This window comes from Podarcis filfolensis, assembly GCF_964270895.1.
Source record: "Podarcis filfolensis genome assembly, chromosome: 17".
Lineage (NCBI taxonomy): Eukaryota > Metazoa > Chordata > Lepidosauria > Squamata > Lacertidae > Podarcis > Podarcis filfolensis.
The window spans coordinates 12,545,538-12,562,207 of record NC_139621.1 but is presented as its reverse complement, the minus strand read 5'-3'; the positions used below and the strand labels follow the sequence as shown (position 1 = coordinate 12,562,207).

The window sequence follows — 16,670 nt, the reverse complement described above, 5'->3', positions numbered from 1 at the left end:
ACTCCTTAGATTTTCTTAAGAGTTCTTGGGACCTGTTCCCCTGCAAAACTGTGCACATGGTGTTCATTATCTCAGATAGTGGTTAGGGCTGGGGCCACGGCACTCCTTCTCTTGCCAGTGGTCTCTGAAATATTTGTACCAATCACATTAGCTTACAATGCTCAAAGGGTTAATGCAAGGCGTTACCATCAAAATAATTTCCTATCACTAGAACTAAGCACTGCATTTATGCTTCTATTCCAGTTTTCTTCAGTCACCAAACAACCTTGCAACAGTACTAACATTCCCCTTCCTCTTAACTCATTTTAACCATATAGATAAAAGAGACTGACCTGTAATGCAGGAATAAGGGCCCAATTTTCACGTAGGGATACTACTCTCACCAATCAGTGTTACATATTCCGAAATTAGTGTTATATGAAAGTTTAAAAAAAAAATTCCTATAGGTATTTCTTATATAAAATTATTCCATTATTGAAACAAGGTTGCAATTAAAAGTCAAACTTATGTATTTCCTTGCTGATTTGTCTTGAGAAAACTATGCAGTTATTTAATGTTTTACTGAAAATAATTTGAGAGAAGTGTTTCTGATGCTTAAAAATACCTCGTTTTAAATTAAAGAAATTGTATGTAGATCTGTACATTCCTGAATGACGGTACCATTAGTACAAGTCCTGTTTAAATTATCACCACGCACGGTGAACCAAATGTGGTAACATTGCACATTGGTAACTTTTTAAAAGGTGATCCATTTCTAAAGTAGTGTCGTAATTCCAAGTTGTAATACAAAAATAAGCACAAAGCAAATAATTTCGACAAGACAGTACAAACATTTGTAAGTTTAAAGTGACAGCACCAACTATTTTGCATTCCTGAAGAGCTTATGAAAACTGGGCCTGGCCTCTGAGTAGGAAGTTTCCAGAGTAGCATCTACATTGATCACTGCATTACTTCTACAAGAGCCAAAAAGTCCTATTTTTAAAACTTATTATTCCTTAAACCAACTTTTAAAGACAGGAGCCACACAAATCCTATGAGTCTATTCTCCTGCAATGCCATCAAGAGTTAGTAATGTCCAATGCTTTTTTTCTTAAAAAAAAATGTTTAGGGGTCCTCTCATTTTCCTACTCATATTGAAATACTGCCCCTCAATGAGGCCAAAGTTAGATTCACAAAATGTTGAGGGGTATGCGTACACCTGCGTCCCCCCAGAAAAAAAGTACTGGTAATGTCAGTGCTAAGACATAATATTAATATTTGTGTTGTGAATGATGGTTAAATTGTGATTATTTTGTTTAAATTCATCTCCAAGATTCAAAGCCCTCTATGGGTCTGAGGTTTCCTCCCCAAAGCAAGTTGGGGAGATTCTGGGGCAACAGAATCTAAGGTCCAAAGGATCTAGGGTGGGAAGAGGGACTTGGGGGAGCCCTCTGGGTTAGGGGCACAGATGCACTTGGGCACATGCAGGGGAGTCTGGGAATCCCAGCCACATTTTGCAAGGAATGCTGAAAGGATATAGGCACAAAGAGTGGAGTGTCAGAAAGCTCCCTTGATGTGGCTTCGTGATTACATGGAAGGGTCTGTGGGGACAATGCAGGCAGAGGACTCACCCGATTTGTGAGACCAATAAATAGAAAAGCAGAAATGATCAACTGCCACTAAATTAAGTGATAAAAATACGCACATTTGGATTGATCAAAACTAGTATTCCATTCTTTTAAATTATTAACTTATCAGAGCATTTTTGGATGAATCTGGGGCAATATGTGGCTGCAGAGATCCATCTTATTTACCTGGTTCCATTACAGACTAGAATGTCACCTTTTAATCAGAAAACTTGACATAAAATTATATATTGATCTTTTTGGCACCTTGAATACAGTGATCAACTAAGGTGGGAAGGCGAAAAGAGTTGACTTACAGAGGATTTACAAGGCCTGTCTCTCTCAGAAAACTAAATTTGCATCTTTGTCATTTCGCTGCATGAACAAAATTCAACAATAATGAAAAGGACAATGATTAGAAAACATACAAGTTTGTCATCTCAAAGGATTATTATCAGTAAATAAATCTAATCTCCTTACTAGAGCCTTAAAAAACTATGCTGAAAAGTGTTTCTTTGTTTTTACATTTAATTTCACTGTATTTAAGTGTAAACATTTCATAATGCACAATGAGAGGGAGTAAGTATCACAGCTTAGATTTCTTTAAAAAATGGTGAGGGGTACAGACGTGATGGATTTTGAGCGGGGGGATGGGGACACATTTAAATAACAAAGGAAACAGAATGATCATGGAATCATATCAGCATAAGTTAAACAATGTGGCAGGAATGACCAGGCACAAGATCTTGCCTGGCCGCTCTGCCAGTGGGCCTCCAATTCTGCAACTTTAAGAAAATTCATAAAGCTTGGTTTAGAAGTATAAATGTTTAAATTAAAAAATTAGTAAATCTTTAGAAATTCTTGAAACATGAAAAACCTAGGATCAAACTTGTGTGCTATAAATATACCAACAATTTCTCCTTGCTGTTCAAGCATATGGTGACTCTAACCTTAAATATCGTCTTTCAGACAAATGACAAACAAGGCTCTGAATATTTGACATGGGCCTCGCGCTATAGAGTCTGTGAATTTTCTTTGTGCTTTCCTTCATTTTTGGTTTGTTTTGATCAAACTAAGGAAATTCAGGTATATTTTCAACCAATGACATGTTTAATCCATTATACTTGTAACAGGTCATTAGACAAAAGCAAAACAAAAAACCCCCACATATAGTATGATTTAACCTGTAAATGAAACAGCAGACTGACCCCCCACATGTGCACAAATTGTAACTATATGCTGCTTTAAAAAGTTTTGCTTACTTTACTTTTTAAAAATTAAAAGTAGATAAGGGTTTAGAAATATATATAAATTCTTGTTTGGAAATTGGCTAACCTATTTTGTTGACCTTTGACATTGTTAAAGCTAGTTTTGTTTTTCATACACTCCCCTCCCCACCAAGAAAATCTGATTAGTAATAAAGTGAAATTCAGCTATAAAGAAGAAATATGCCGTCACTCTAAGCGGGATAGTGTATCTAATAAATAAATAAAGAAAATCTTGATTTTTGAAAACTATGTAACCTGCCCTTCTACTGTTTGGGGACTTGGGGGAGGAGGGGAGAAAGAAAGAAGACAGGCACACTTTGCTGAATCAATGCAAGAGTTATTAACAAGAAAATCTTAGCTTCAGTTCTGTTTAAGGCACCATGTAATAGCCGAGGTACAATGATCCCTGATGTACATTCTTAAATGGCAATGGTCCGTCTAGCCACCTATTCAAATTCTACGCAATTGGGAAGTAAGTACAAGTGACATGTGCCAGTTTCACTGCCTTTTAAACATTTTTGTATAAAATGAAATCCACTTAAGAACCAGGAATTATTTTGAGCAAAGTTACAATGCAGGTTGCTACATTCCTTGCATCCTATAAACTATCTTTAACAAGAGCAGCAGATTGAACTATCACGGGGAAAAGGACATGGAATAAAAAAAGTCATCTGAAAGGAATGGTTTCCTGCATGTCCAGTTCAGCATAAGTAGTACGTACACTTAAAAAATAATAATCGAGATGCTTTGCTTTTCTTTTTCTAGCTTCAGTCTCTAGCATCAACAGTCCCACTGAAGAGCAGAAAGCATCTGGGTGGTGGTCCCCTGTGTATACGAGGTGCATCATCCCCCCAGGACAGGCTCCAAATCTGGTGCAAGCTCAACTGAAGCCAGCGGAGGTTGCACAGAGTCGGCCGCTTGGGCAGACGGCACCTGAAATCAGTAGTCTTAAAAGAGAGGAGTTGGTACGCAAATAACTGATTCTTTTTTGAAAAGGAAGCTTGCATTGTCTGTAATGGTGTCCTGTGTACATGAATTAAGTACACATTATTACCACATGTGATCAGAGCTCTCATTTATCCTGCAACCGTGAGAATCGCTCTTCCTCTGAGAAAGACGACAGTCTATGTTCTCTAGCGTCATAATAAAATTTCCAATATAACCCCTGAACACTCTGAAATGTATCAAAATAGCATCTTCCAGTTCTGTCCAATGAAAGCTGCCTTTCCTATAACAAGTTTAATGCAGCTGCTATCAAATGAGCAGGCCTCCAGTGTAAATCAAAGAGGAAAATTCTTGATATTTCAGAGTGCAATTAATTAAAACCCTATTTATACGAAATCACCATGACTAACAGTTAACATTAAAATATTTTGTAAAAACTATGAAAAATTAAATTACTTTTAATTATAAAGAGGACAAAAACATTAACATTAAGCTTCTCAAAAACGCTTCTTGACTCTTGAAACTAAGAAAACTCTTTATATTAAGCGGCCAGTGTAAAATGATTGTATTTACCAATTTTTTTTTTCTTTTCCAAAAGAGACCTGGAGAAATACATACACTCATTTCATTTCACAACTCCAGTAAAAGTAATGTTCAAGCACAGATAAAATTTGACAACAGTCGACCTTCAGACTTCTTTTTTTGCATCCCTCCCCTCCCCCATGATAAGCCCAACATCAACAGGGCTAATATAATCTGGAAAAAAAAAGAGCTTTAATATCTGTTAGACTGCAGTATACGTGTTTCCAGTGGCACTGCATTGTCTGATCGTTTGCGTGGCTGTCACAATGTGCTCGTTGTGCAGGGGGCTCAGCAGGCTCTGCTGAACTCCGCTCTCCAGGACAGGTTGCAGGCAGCCCACCTGGAAGGCCTGGCTCAGGTCACTCTTCTCTCTCTTGGCTTGCGGCTCTCCGGAGTCATCCAGCTCTTCGTCCATTTCACTTTCCACTTCACTACCTTCATCTGCACAAATAAAACCACCATGAATCCTGCAATCTGAAAGAGCCAGATGATTGGGAGATGGAATTGTTTAGCGACCCGACCGTTTCCCTAAGTATCAACTGTTCCCAGTTTGGGACCCCGGCAAAGAATAATGAGGCAAACTTGCAGGTGCGTCTGTGTACCCAGTTAGTCAAATAATTCATTATTTCCTAAATTTGCAGGTGCAGGTTGAATTATTCCTGCACTGCAGGGGGTTGGACTAGGTGACTCGCCAGGCCCCTCCCAACTCGACAATTCTATGATTCTGTTATTCTACTTTCAGTCATCCTAACTATCATACTGCGGATTCTGTCCGTGTTTCATGGTAATCAAGATTTCCTATAATCTACATGCCTATTATACTTCCGGTTTCAGAACTATATTATCTCAGTGTATACCGATCTCTCATTCTCACAACCTCTGACCAGGGTTTGAACTGGTGTGCAGGTTCAGCATTGTGTCATACTGGTTTCATTAAGCCTGATTTGTCCATTATTCTGGAGCAGTTTTAAATATTACACGGTACACACGTTTCACAACTTCACCTGTTCCTGGATCCAGTGGTGCTTTGTATGAGCAGAAGGTACTGCTGGTACTCCCCTGAGAGGTGTTTCTAAGGGGACGCTAGAACACTACCAGTTTGCTATTTCTGCCTTTCAAACAAGGCAAGAATAACGATATCCCACTTGGTGGGGTCCTAGTCTCCACTGGAGAAATGTATTTCTGTTCATGCAATATATCCCACCCCCACCCCCCGCAATCCTGTTGATTTCCAGAGGGTTCTCTGATCCTCCAAATGGGTTTTTGGAGAGAAAAGAGAGCTGTAGCAGGGAGGTGAGATTAAGAAAGCACCACTGCGCAAGCCAAATTCTACTTGCAATTCTCTGGATGCAACCCAAGATCTAGAACAAACTTCCTACTGACCTTTGTCCATATTTCCAGGAGACACAGCATTTAAATCACCAAACTGCAGAGGAGGAAAGCATAACAAATAGATAGATAAATATTATTGTTAAAATTCCTATACTGCCCTTCACCCGAGCATTACAGCGCAGTTTACAATATAAAAACAAAACAATACATAATGCAGTAACAACAAAAAAACCAATGTCCCACAGGCAAATTTAAAAGGCCATTGATTGTTTAAGAGGATAAGAGGAATGTTTCTGCCTGGCGCCTAAAGATATCTACTGAAGGCACCAGGCTAACGTCGCCAGGCAGAACATTCCACAAATGAGGAGCCACTGCGGAAAAGACCCCTTCTCGGGCTCCGATCCTCTGAACTTCTTGTGGAGAGGGCACATGAAGAAGGGCCTTGGATCTCTCTCTCTCCCTCCCTCCCTCTCTCTCTCACACACAGCATTATCTGAACATTTTCTCTTGCAGTCAAATCCTTTGACCCATCTAGTCGTCCCCCTGGCTCCACAGGAACAACACAAGCAGCGATTGACCCCCTACGTTCAGATTTTGGGTCTTCATCCCTCAGTCCTCTGGGCTTCTCCAAGGTTCGAAGATGTCAGGGATGGTAAGGAAATGTTTATACTAACACAAAGCACAAAGTCTTTTAATCTGACTCTGACTTATAAAAAGTATTTGAGACCAAGCGGGAGGAAAGAATGAGAAAGTGGATGACAGCATTCAAAAGGAAGCATTTGACAACAGAAAAGGCAACAACAATGGTTGTGACACTTGGTGAATGGAGGCAAGGCACACTCTTTGCCTACTTGGCACCTTTCCTCACAAGACACTCTTGCGGATTTTAGCCCAAGAAATAGAAATAATTATTGTGTGGTATACAAGACAAGCAAGAAGTTCCTTGGATAAGCTTTGATATGTCAAGAAAAGCCACAGTAAGCAAATAGGATGCAGGCATTCTATTTTAAGGCTTATTATTACTTTCAATTAAAAAGGCAGGCAGCACATTTTCTCAAGTTCTCGTCATGCACAATTTTGATACAAAATCTCTGAGGGTGATTAGGAGTTAACTAATAAGAAGATCACTATTAGGATAAGAAAGACCAATTTTGAGAGGAAAACAAGAACTTTCTTTACTCTAGGAAGAAGCAAAGAAAGGATGTGAATGATCTAACTTCATTCACTGATGTGCCATGCCAGGGTGACAGCACAAATTGTAGTATTATTATTGTTGTTGTTGTTGTTATTTGAATTTATATACCACCCTATACCCGGAGGTCTCAAATATGAATTTTGGATATTGGAAAATTATAGACTCAAAGAGCAAATTTTGAGGTTTGGTACTTAGGGAAAAATTCAGCATGAACAGATACATTCTGACAAACTAGAATGAGCAATTCAGCATGGTTTCAGGAACTAAAGTATTAGATACTACAACTGAAAATTGGATTTTACATCTGTCACACCCAAATCTTACATAAAGAGATTTCAGTCCAACAATTATCCCATGTATTCCCCACAAGACGCATTTATTTCTTAACTGAATACACTTTAGAGAAAATTATTTCTAATTCAATTTTATCAGCTGGAAAAGTGTTCTGGCTGTGGACTTACTTCTCCCATAACCGCAATAGGTGTCTCTCCTGTGGCTTGAGCAACACGATGTTCAACTAAGTAAAACATGTATTCGTCATACAATAGACGGATCAGATGAAAAGAACCAAAGCTAGCAGCACTGCGCAAGGTTAAATCTCGAATAACCATTGAGCTGTATAAAAATAAAAATGGGAAATATGATCATTCCATAATTACTTCAGAAACCTCTGACTTAATTTCCAAAGTTATCCAAAATAATTCTGAAAAATCAAACCACTTAGGAAAACATGCTTATTTACATTGCATTTAGAAAGTTCTATTAATGTATAAATAGCCCAGTTGGAACGTAAACGATGGTTTAGAGCAACATGAATGAACAGAAATGAGCTTTGGGTTTGTATGCTCACCCCTCCTCCTCTGGAGCAGCCACAGGGAGATCTGAAGTTTTTGCTTCCTGATTTAAGCTAACCAAAGTTTCTTGTTACACCCAAACTGGGAACTCTGGTTAACTTAAACTACAACAAACCATTCTTTGATCCCAGTGTGTTTTAATAAACCACCTTTTGAGCTAAAAAGAGTCTGTCCTTTTTGGGCATTATAATAAACTGCAGCTAGGAAACAGATGGTTCAGGTTTCCTCGTTTTATCTGTGCTGGAGTGGAAGAGAGAAGGGCAAGGTGTGAACACGAGGCTTATTCGCATAATGATAAACTACAATTTACAGTATGTTACATCAATTTTCTTGGTCAAATTCAATTTTTGTTGTTATGACCATCATGGTCATTTCAAGCACCAGCAGAAAGAATTGTACATCCTATACATACTATATAGAATGTGCAGAAATACACCGTTAAAAAGCAGAGTTAACCAATGTATACAGATATATATTAAAATACAGACCAACACGAATCAGTTTCTATATTACATTGCCAATCAAACTTTACAGTCCACCATAATATCTTTAATGAACATTCTTCTGTTTCTGGGCTGCAACTGCAAATCTTGCAACGTTGTCGGTCACAAACTTCTCCGTGCCAGACAATAACTACGCGATTTTCACTCAGTTGTCCACATCAGGCATCTCACACTTTAATTCCAGAATATACTTAACTCTCTGTTCAGGATACAGAGGGCAATATAGTACATAATGACAGAGGTCTTCTACTGCTTGTGTACAAAGCCAGAATTTTCCTGTAGCGTACCTTCCATTGTGTGGGTCAATATCACTTATCGTAGGCATATGGGTGAAATGATGCAGCAAATATATAGCCATGGCTTTGGTTAGTGCTGTGCTTAGAAGCCCCATGTATTACAACTCAGAATAGAGTCCCGTGCCTAATATATGCAGCCTTTTTAACGGAAGCAACCTACAGCCAGCGTAGTCAACAGGAAGGCCCAGCCTGGAAAAATCACCCCGCAGAAAAGTCACCCTACACTGGCTGCCACAAACGGTAGAGCTAGATTGACAATACCTATTCATTAACCACAAGGATCACATTACCTGTATCAAAAATCGAGTTCTGATCTTAAGTATGAGGTTAATAATTATCTCAGCAATGACTGACTCATTTTGGGGACCCACAAAGACATCAGATAGCTCCAAGGAAGGAAGGTATAAAAGTTAATAATACTTCAAAGTTATAATTCCCAAACTCAACAAAACCTAAGTATATGTAACTGCACTTGCTCATGTTTCTCTCTTGTTACTCTCCTCCACCTCTGAAAAAACTTTTAGGTGGTAAGCGCCCGCAAACGTTATTTTTTAGGTGGTGGCGGCATATATGGTAAATGCCACAAAGTTTACTTGTGTTGTTAGCAAGGTAAGAGACTGTGTGCTTGTGACCGAGCACCAATTGTTCAGAGTCTCCTAAGGCACTGACCTGTAGAAAGACCACTTTAAGAGAAACTGCCGCGCTGCTTTAGGAAAACTCGGCCTTCCTTCGTACGGTTTCAGTGCTTGCATCATGACGTTGTCAAGCCAGGCCGCCCACTGCTCCAGAGTGCTCTGCTGCTGAAGAGTCATCTTGAAATCTGTTTCCAACCTCTGCACCATGTTGTCATCACACTGGCACACCCAGGAAGCCTGCTCCTGTCCCAGTACAAAAAAGGCACAAGAAGAATCCAGTTATGGGAACTTAGAGATGGCAGAGAAGACAAGCAGCCCATGAGCACATCAAGGGACAGCAGGTTTGGGTTTTTTAATCTGCAGGGTTGGCAGCAGGCTCAGAGCTGCTGATTTGTCAGGGCTGTTCATCTCTCAGGGAAGGTTCTCAGCTTGCGCTGCACCAGAACAAAGGGAGTCCGGAAGAGAGCGCTGCTACTGCTGCCATCACACTTGCTCTCCATTTCCAGCTTCAAGCACATAGACACAGCTCTGGCTGTGTCTGCAAACAGCAAACCACACAACCTCACAAGCAGGCGAGGAGACAGAGGTGATAAACAGCAACAGCAGCAACAGCATCACTGCCGTGAAGCTAGAGAGAAGAGGATGGGAACCAAGGGTGGATGTGCAGCTATGCTGCGGCAGCCAGTGGAGGAAGTGAGGCAGAGGCTAAGGAGCTGCTCACCTGCACCTCAACCCTCGTAATGCTGATGATGCTTCAAGAAGGGATGGCATCAAAGGAAGGAGACCCAACATTGAGCTTGCAAGTGAAGTAAGGGCTGCATTTTAAGAAGTGACATTTTGCACCCTTTTTTGTCCAAGGTCTGCTTTTTTCTTCCAACTCTTACTATAGGGTAGCATTTTTGAAGTCAAGAAATAGGTACAAAAAAGCTACATGATCTCCAGCTTCTTCCTGGACAAAACAGATAGCACAGTCCTATAGCACAGTCTTTCTGCCTCCTAAAACTACCAGCAAGGAAGAAAAGGGACACTAGACAAAAGCAATGTCGTACTTTAGATCTCCCTCCACCAATACAGGCACAGTCCCTTGGTTGCAGTGCTTGTGCTCTTCCTTTCTGAATGGACTTTCTAACTTGTCTTTATGTTAATGGAAGGATTGTAAGTCTCAATCAAAGCCAATTCTTTGGATTAACATTCTTTAATTATTTTTTTTGTCATTTGCACTGGGCTCTGGTGGGTTGATCTCAGGACTAAAAAAATGACCCCACAAGTTTGATCACTGTGTGGTGGCAGGTCTAATGTAAGATCCAGTGAGAAAGGGATAGATTTGGGGGTGATACAGCTGGAGAGAGAAGGGGTGGAAATGGGCATTTAATTTTTGTTCTTGATTCTCATCTCATGTGTATAGGTTGTTTTAAGTAACTTATTTTATCATTTCAAATGCTCTACTAAACATTTTCTTATGACCTTGGCTTAGAGGATGCTCGTCTATAGACCGCAGATGCACGGATACTGATACTGATACTGATACTGGGAGACACCCCAGTACTTTGTCAACGATCCATATGTTTTCTAAAAGTACGAGATTGGAACACCTGAAAGATTCCAAGCTGAAGAAATGTTTCACAATTATTTATTTGCAAGGAGGCTGAGCTATAAGCTGACATGTTTCAGTTATGTATACCTTTTCTATAGAAATGAAACATTTCTGTAGCCATTTTTGTAGATGAAACTGGCGCTGCAAACTCAGATACAAGAGGAGGGGAACCAAGAGCAGTCATATATGCTTCCTGCAAACTTTCTGCCTACCTGGACATTGGCAAAATCTACACGGTTGAGGTCATTGAGCATCTGGTTGATTTGAGACGTGTTCTGCAGTACAGCCCGTGCTGCCTGAGCCAGATGATTCAGAGATGTGTATCTTCGCAGAGTCTGAGCAAAGGCACTTACAGCGGCAACCTAAGGAGAAGGAAGACTAGAGCCTCACGCACACAAACGCACAGAGATGAGACAGACCAGGACATTTCTGAGCACAATTCAAAGTGTTGGTGCTGACCTTTAAAGCCCTAAACGGCCTCGGTCCAGTATATCTGAAGGAGCGTCTCCACACCCATCATTCAGCCTGGACACTGAGATCCAGCGCTGAGGGCCTTCTGGCGGTTCCCTCATTGCGAGAAGTGAGGTTACAGGGAACCAGGCAGAGGGCCTTCTCGGTAGTGGCACCCACCCTGTGGAACGCCCTCCCTTCAGATGTGAAGGAAATAAGCAGCTATCCTATCTTTAAAAGACATCTGAAGGCAGCCCTGTTCAGGGAAGTTTTTAATATTTAACGCTGTACTGTTTTTAACACTTGATTGGGAGCTGCCCAGAGTGGCTGGGAAAACTCAACCAGATGGGCGGGGTATAAATAATAAAGTATTATTATTATTATTATTATTATTATTATTATTATTATTATTATTATTTTCACTCATCTTCATTTTCACTTATCTTCACTGAGATAGACCATGTTCACTCCTGTCTATCAACCTTTTCTTAGAAAGTAAGCTAATGAGAATGTGGCAGATTCCTGCTTGTGGGATACAGCAGTGCAAGAATAATACAGCCACACATCGCAAAATGTTTTCCCTGCCCTGCTCACGGGATAAGGCAGAGAAGCAGGTAAAGGCAAGGCAAGAGTTCTGCATAGGAGATGGAAACTGGAGAGACCCGGGAGAGATAGTTCTACTAGAATTCATATAATCGTCTCCCATTCTCTGACAAGTACATAAGACCCTCTCTTGGACCTTCAGCATACAATGAAGAAGTACACAAGCAAATAAAGTGTTCAACACCGTGTCATTTAAAGCGCCTGGTTTTTGACATCTGTAAAAAACTATGTATGTTGTCAGTAATAATGAAGCTGCCTTGAGTCCCTGTCAGGGAAAAAGGCAGGGTATAAATCAATATATACAGGTGCCCCCCCTACATGGGGGTTATGTTCTGGGCACCCGTGCGTATAAGTGAAATGCGTAAAGTGGGGAGCACCTTTTAAACACCCTCTCTGTCGCTCTCTCTTCAATCCATACCAAAAATACTGTACAGTGGTACCTCAGGTTACATACGCTTTAGGTTACACACTCCGCTAACCCAGAAATAGTGCTTCAGGTTAAGAACTTTGCTTCAGGATAAGAACAGAAATCGGGCTCCGGCAGCGTGGCGGCAGCAGGAGGCCGCATTAGCTAAAGTGGTGCTTCAGGTTAAGAACACTTTCAGGTTAAGAACGGACCTCCGGAACGAATTAAGTACTTAACCCGAGGTACCACTGTATTTAGAAACATCCACAATGAGAGTTGAAGCTCTGGGGCCAGCAGGAGGCTGAAGGACAAGAGGGAAAGCAGGGGCGGCAGCTGCTGGGCTCCTCTGCACACCAGCTGTTAAGCAGTGAGGCTGAGCAGCCAAAACAAAACCCCGCTGAGCCTCTGGTCTCTTCCTCCACCCTTCCTGACATCCTCTTCAGGCTCCAGGAAGGGTCTCCTTGCGAGCCAAAAGGACTCTCCAGCTCTCTGCTGCCATTGCCAGGTTTGAATCAAATTATTTATTTATTTCCCGGCACCATGCATATATGTGGCCATGTGCAAGTTGATCACACGTGGGGGGGGCCCACTAATAATAATAATAATAATAATAATAATAATAATAATAATGCAATTAAATGAAGGCTAAATTTTGCATGGTCTTCTTTAAAGAGATGCTTCTGGCATTGACTCTTAACAATTATGTTTTATTCGTGTCTTTGCAATGTCATTTTTGTTCCAAATTGTTTAGAAGGCATTTACCTTGGTTTGAATCATTCTCTGTGGAATATTGTTCATGGCATTGGAAAGCCAACCTTCAAGGCTTTTTGCAAAATTGCGAATGGCTTGGGTCAAGGCACCTATGCATAAAAGAATACAAAACAAATGAAAAAAAGTCAAGGCACGTAGGTATTTAAAGATCAATGTCCTTGACTATTACAACTACAGAGAACAGCGAGGGAGCAAATGATAACCATGATAGGAACAATTAGTATAAATCCCACATAGAATTAAAGGTAGTACTGCAGCCATCGAACAATGACTATCTAATGTTCGTGGTTCCAGTTCTCACCGAGGCAGTAAACCTCTATCTTGACTGTGCCACTTCAGATGGGAAGAAAGCACCATTTTGGGGGAGGAACACTCCGCCATGGGAGTCAGCACCAGTACAGCTCACTCTCACAGGTTCACTCTTGCACTAAAGACTAGGCCTAAAGAAGGGGAAGCGACAGATCACTGCCTAACTGCACAGCAGGTAGGAGAGAACAAGCATTGCAAGATCCACTCTAGACTGTAAGTACATTGTCAGATAAAGGCCTAGATCTTGCTGCTGCTGTGCAGTTACAGTGCAACATGGCAATGCTGGGTTTGCACCTAACAGTAACTTGTGATTTGAAGTTGTCCTGTTTAGAAACTAAGCATTCTTTTATCATAAACTATGATCCCCAGTTTGTACGTAAATCTAAACTGAGATTCTTTGAAAGGAATCAACTTGGCAGAAGTCACCCTGCTGCTGAGAGGAGGACAATGTGTGAGTTTGGTGTTTGGCTTAAGCTCCTGATGGCTCATCCACACAGTGCTAAATCATGGCTGAGTGTTACATGTGATCCAGGCCAGTGACTCTTCTCTGAAATATTGATATTCACTCTGGGAGTGGGAAAGTACGACCTTTTAGATTGGTACTGACACAATTATGCGATCTGATTTTTATGTAGTATTTCTACTGATTGTTTCAATACAGATCTGTGTTATGCATTCTAATCTGAATTTTTATTGTGACTCTTTTAAACCAAGCGCTCCTAACATTCTCAGGCAGTTGTTAGATTTTTGGGTGTCGCTTGAATGTCGGTCAACCTCACTGAAAGTCTCTGCTTTTCTTAGAGTTTATTGATGCTTTAAAACACATTAAAAAACTCTGTTTTTAAAGTGAGCACACACAAACTAACCCTACCTATTCAGTGACTCTTTAAATATCTATGGAACACACACACACACACACTTTCTGTCTCACCACAATTCAGGGAGTCTCTTTATGTACCTACAAGGGGACATATTTCATTATTTCAATTCAGACACTTTTAACTAATGACACATTTATAAACTAGAACTAGTCAAAAGCATAAAGTATGCAGTTTGCCTATAAAATTATAACCATGCACCCAACCGATGGAAATGGGAGTCAACTCCCATCATGGAATGGCATTAGAATCTGCCTTGCTGTTTGTCATGGCCTAATTAAGAATGCACACTGTCTTAATTAAAGAGAGGGGAAGTTTATAAAATTTTCAGTAGGTTTCTGGCTTAAGAATAGTAGTGTAACAAGGATATATGCTGAGACATCTAGCACTGGGATAAAGAGATAGGAACTTTGTAATTAAAATTTGACTTTCCCTGTATCTTATTTGCTTTCATTGATATGGGAGTTAGTAAAACTACTGTTTTAACATTTGAAAGAAGCAATGTCAAAAGAATAAGGTAAGCAGATCATCCCCCCTTTTCCAAATGTTCCTGTATAAGAGCCATTGCTGATGCGCTCAAATGACACCATTCACGCATAACGCGGATGGATCAGTCTGCTGCAGGTGTATGTAGAAGCACAAAAAGAAAGCTTGAGAAAAAACACTAAGCTCTCTTCCCGCAGCAAAAAGCTGAATGAGAAATGGGCCATTGAATGGTGACTGTGAAAAAAATGAATCTGAGGTGGGAATCTTGTAGGACAACATGGCTCACTAACTAGCACAGAGAGCAGGAACACTATTTTCTTGCATGTCTGACTTGTGTAACTTTCTAGGACTAAAATGGAAAGGGCAGGCTTCTCCATCCTTCTTCTCACATGCCCCCCTCCAAGACTGTGGGGAGGGGGCTCTCATAAACACGCCATAAGTCACAAGAGCCATTTGAGCAAAAGAGCAGGCACACACAGCACCTCTGAAGATGCATGAGGTTCTGGCTCATGTAGATGACCAAGGGCAGCATCCTGTCAATTGCACACCTCAACACCTCAGCGCACGGTGCTAAATAAATGTGAAACACTAGCTAAATATTAATTACTAGTACTAAAACCGGTCATAGCAGTTATCCATAAAAAGCTCTGTGCTCTTTTAAAATAGCATGAATCATATTGAAGTTCAATTACAAATGAGGCTTGAACAGCTCCATAACACCTACCTATGTAATAATCAGTCTGTTAAAACACACAGCACATTTCTTTCTACAGAGATATCAGACTTATACAAGGGAATCATGCTTCCATTGCTCTTCAGTTCTTTTCTAATGTTTTAAATTGGAGTGTGTGTGTTGGGGATGAAAAGCAGGATATAAATATTTAAATAAATCAACCAAAATTACAATCTGCAGACATTACTATCCCCAATAGCTGCAGGGGAATAAATAGTTTTTAGATGTGTGTTTGTCTATGTGAAAGAAAGATAAGCAAACACACAGGTAATGTTAGGTAGCTGAGGATTATTTAAGCCCCACACATATATGAGTACTGAACAAAATATCTCTAACGTGATTTCAAATTGTACCTGCACAGTGGTACTAACATATGACACCAAAAAAGCAAGAAAATATTTGTATCAAGATTTTAGCACTCACAAAGAAGTCCCCCCCCCCAACTACCAAACATAAACTATACAAAAAGCACAAACTGAATTTCCAGGTTTCTGAAGATTTCAGAAGGAGTTCCAATTTGAATTTCATAATTCCTCTAGATTTGTACCCAATCTTTACAATAAAAGTTTATTTTGGTAACAACTATATGAAAAACGGTCTGTTTTCTTTTAAGCTTTTATGAAGCTAAGTATTAGAAAGAAAGATATTCTGCAGGACGCAGTGTTTATCTGGGGTGACTACAGAACCCTGCACAATCAGGGTCAAAAACTGCACAGGGAGACTCTAGAAGAGGAGATTTGTTGCTGCTGACCTTTGCCTTCTAACTTATGGCAGGCTCTCAATGCAGGAACAGGAGGGTGCTGGGGGGCTTGGGCCTGTGCCCCCCCCTTTTGCATGAGAAAACTAGTGCCCTGGTGCTCTCCCAAAACCTGCTCAGACATGGTTATCGGGCCAACCTCTTCTCCAAAAGAGTTGACTTCATTTCTGTGCAATTTCACTATCCTTCTTACACACCATTGTTGTCTAACAGTCCAACCACCTCTCTTGCAGGATTTAGGTTTTGATGTACCGGTATTTAGAGGGGTTTGGGGTTGTTGTTGTTTTTAATCATTCTAACACCCTAATGTTTTTAGCCATGTATTCTTCAAAAAAATATATAGCCAGGAACACTGACAGATTTTCCTGTAATGGTAACGGACAATTGGTCAGAAATGTAGGAGAGGAAGATCTACAGAACTACAGAGGGAGGCCTCCTTTGGCACCAGCCATCTCTCGTTGAGGGGGGA

At 40.5% G+C, this 16,670-nt stretch overlaps 1 protein-coding gene and 1 long non-coding RNA gene across 8 annotated transcripts in view; one reads left to right on the top strand and one right to left on the bottom strand.

Moving 5' to 3' along the window:
• LOC310753124 overlaps positions 1-16,670 on the top strand; it is a 163,967-nt gene that overhangs the window by 29,487 nt on the left and 117,810 nt on the right. The gene's annotated exons all lie outside the window — the stretch shown is intronic.
• Positions 4,575-16,670, bottom strand: part of RFX3 (regulatory factor X3) — a 108,464-nt gene continuing 96,368 nt past the window's right edge. For 4 of the 7 annotated variants that reach the window (XM_083593218.1, XM_083593222.1, XM_083593220.1 and 1 more), the window contains 6 exons: positions 13,030-13,127; positions 11,021-11,170; positions 9,249-9,457; positions 7,388-7,541; positions 5,783-5,825; positions 4,575-4,873 (listed from right to left, as the gene is read on the bottom strand). In XM_083593218.1, the coding sequence (XP_083449344.1) occupies positions 4,602-4,873; positions 5,783-5,825; positions 7,388-7,541; positions 9,249-9,457; positions 11,021-11,170; positions 13,030-13,127 (926 nt within the window). In that variant the 3' untranslated portion in view covers positions 4,575-4,601. The remainder of the gene's footprint in view (positions 4,874-5,782; positions 5,826-7,387; positions 7,542-9,248; positions 9,458-11,020; positions 11,171-13,029; positions 13,128-16,670) is intronic. The other 3 variants (XM_083593219.1, XM_083593223.1, XM_083593221.1) reach the window with 1 other exon arrangement.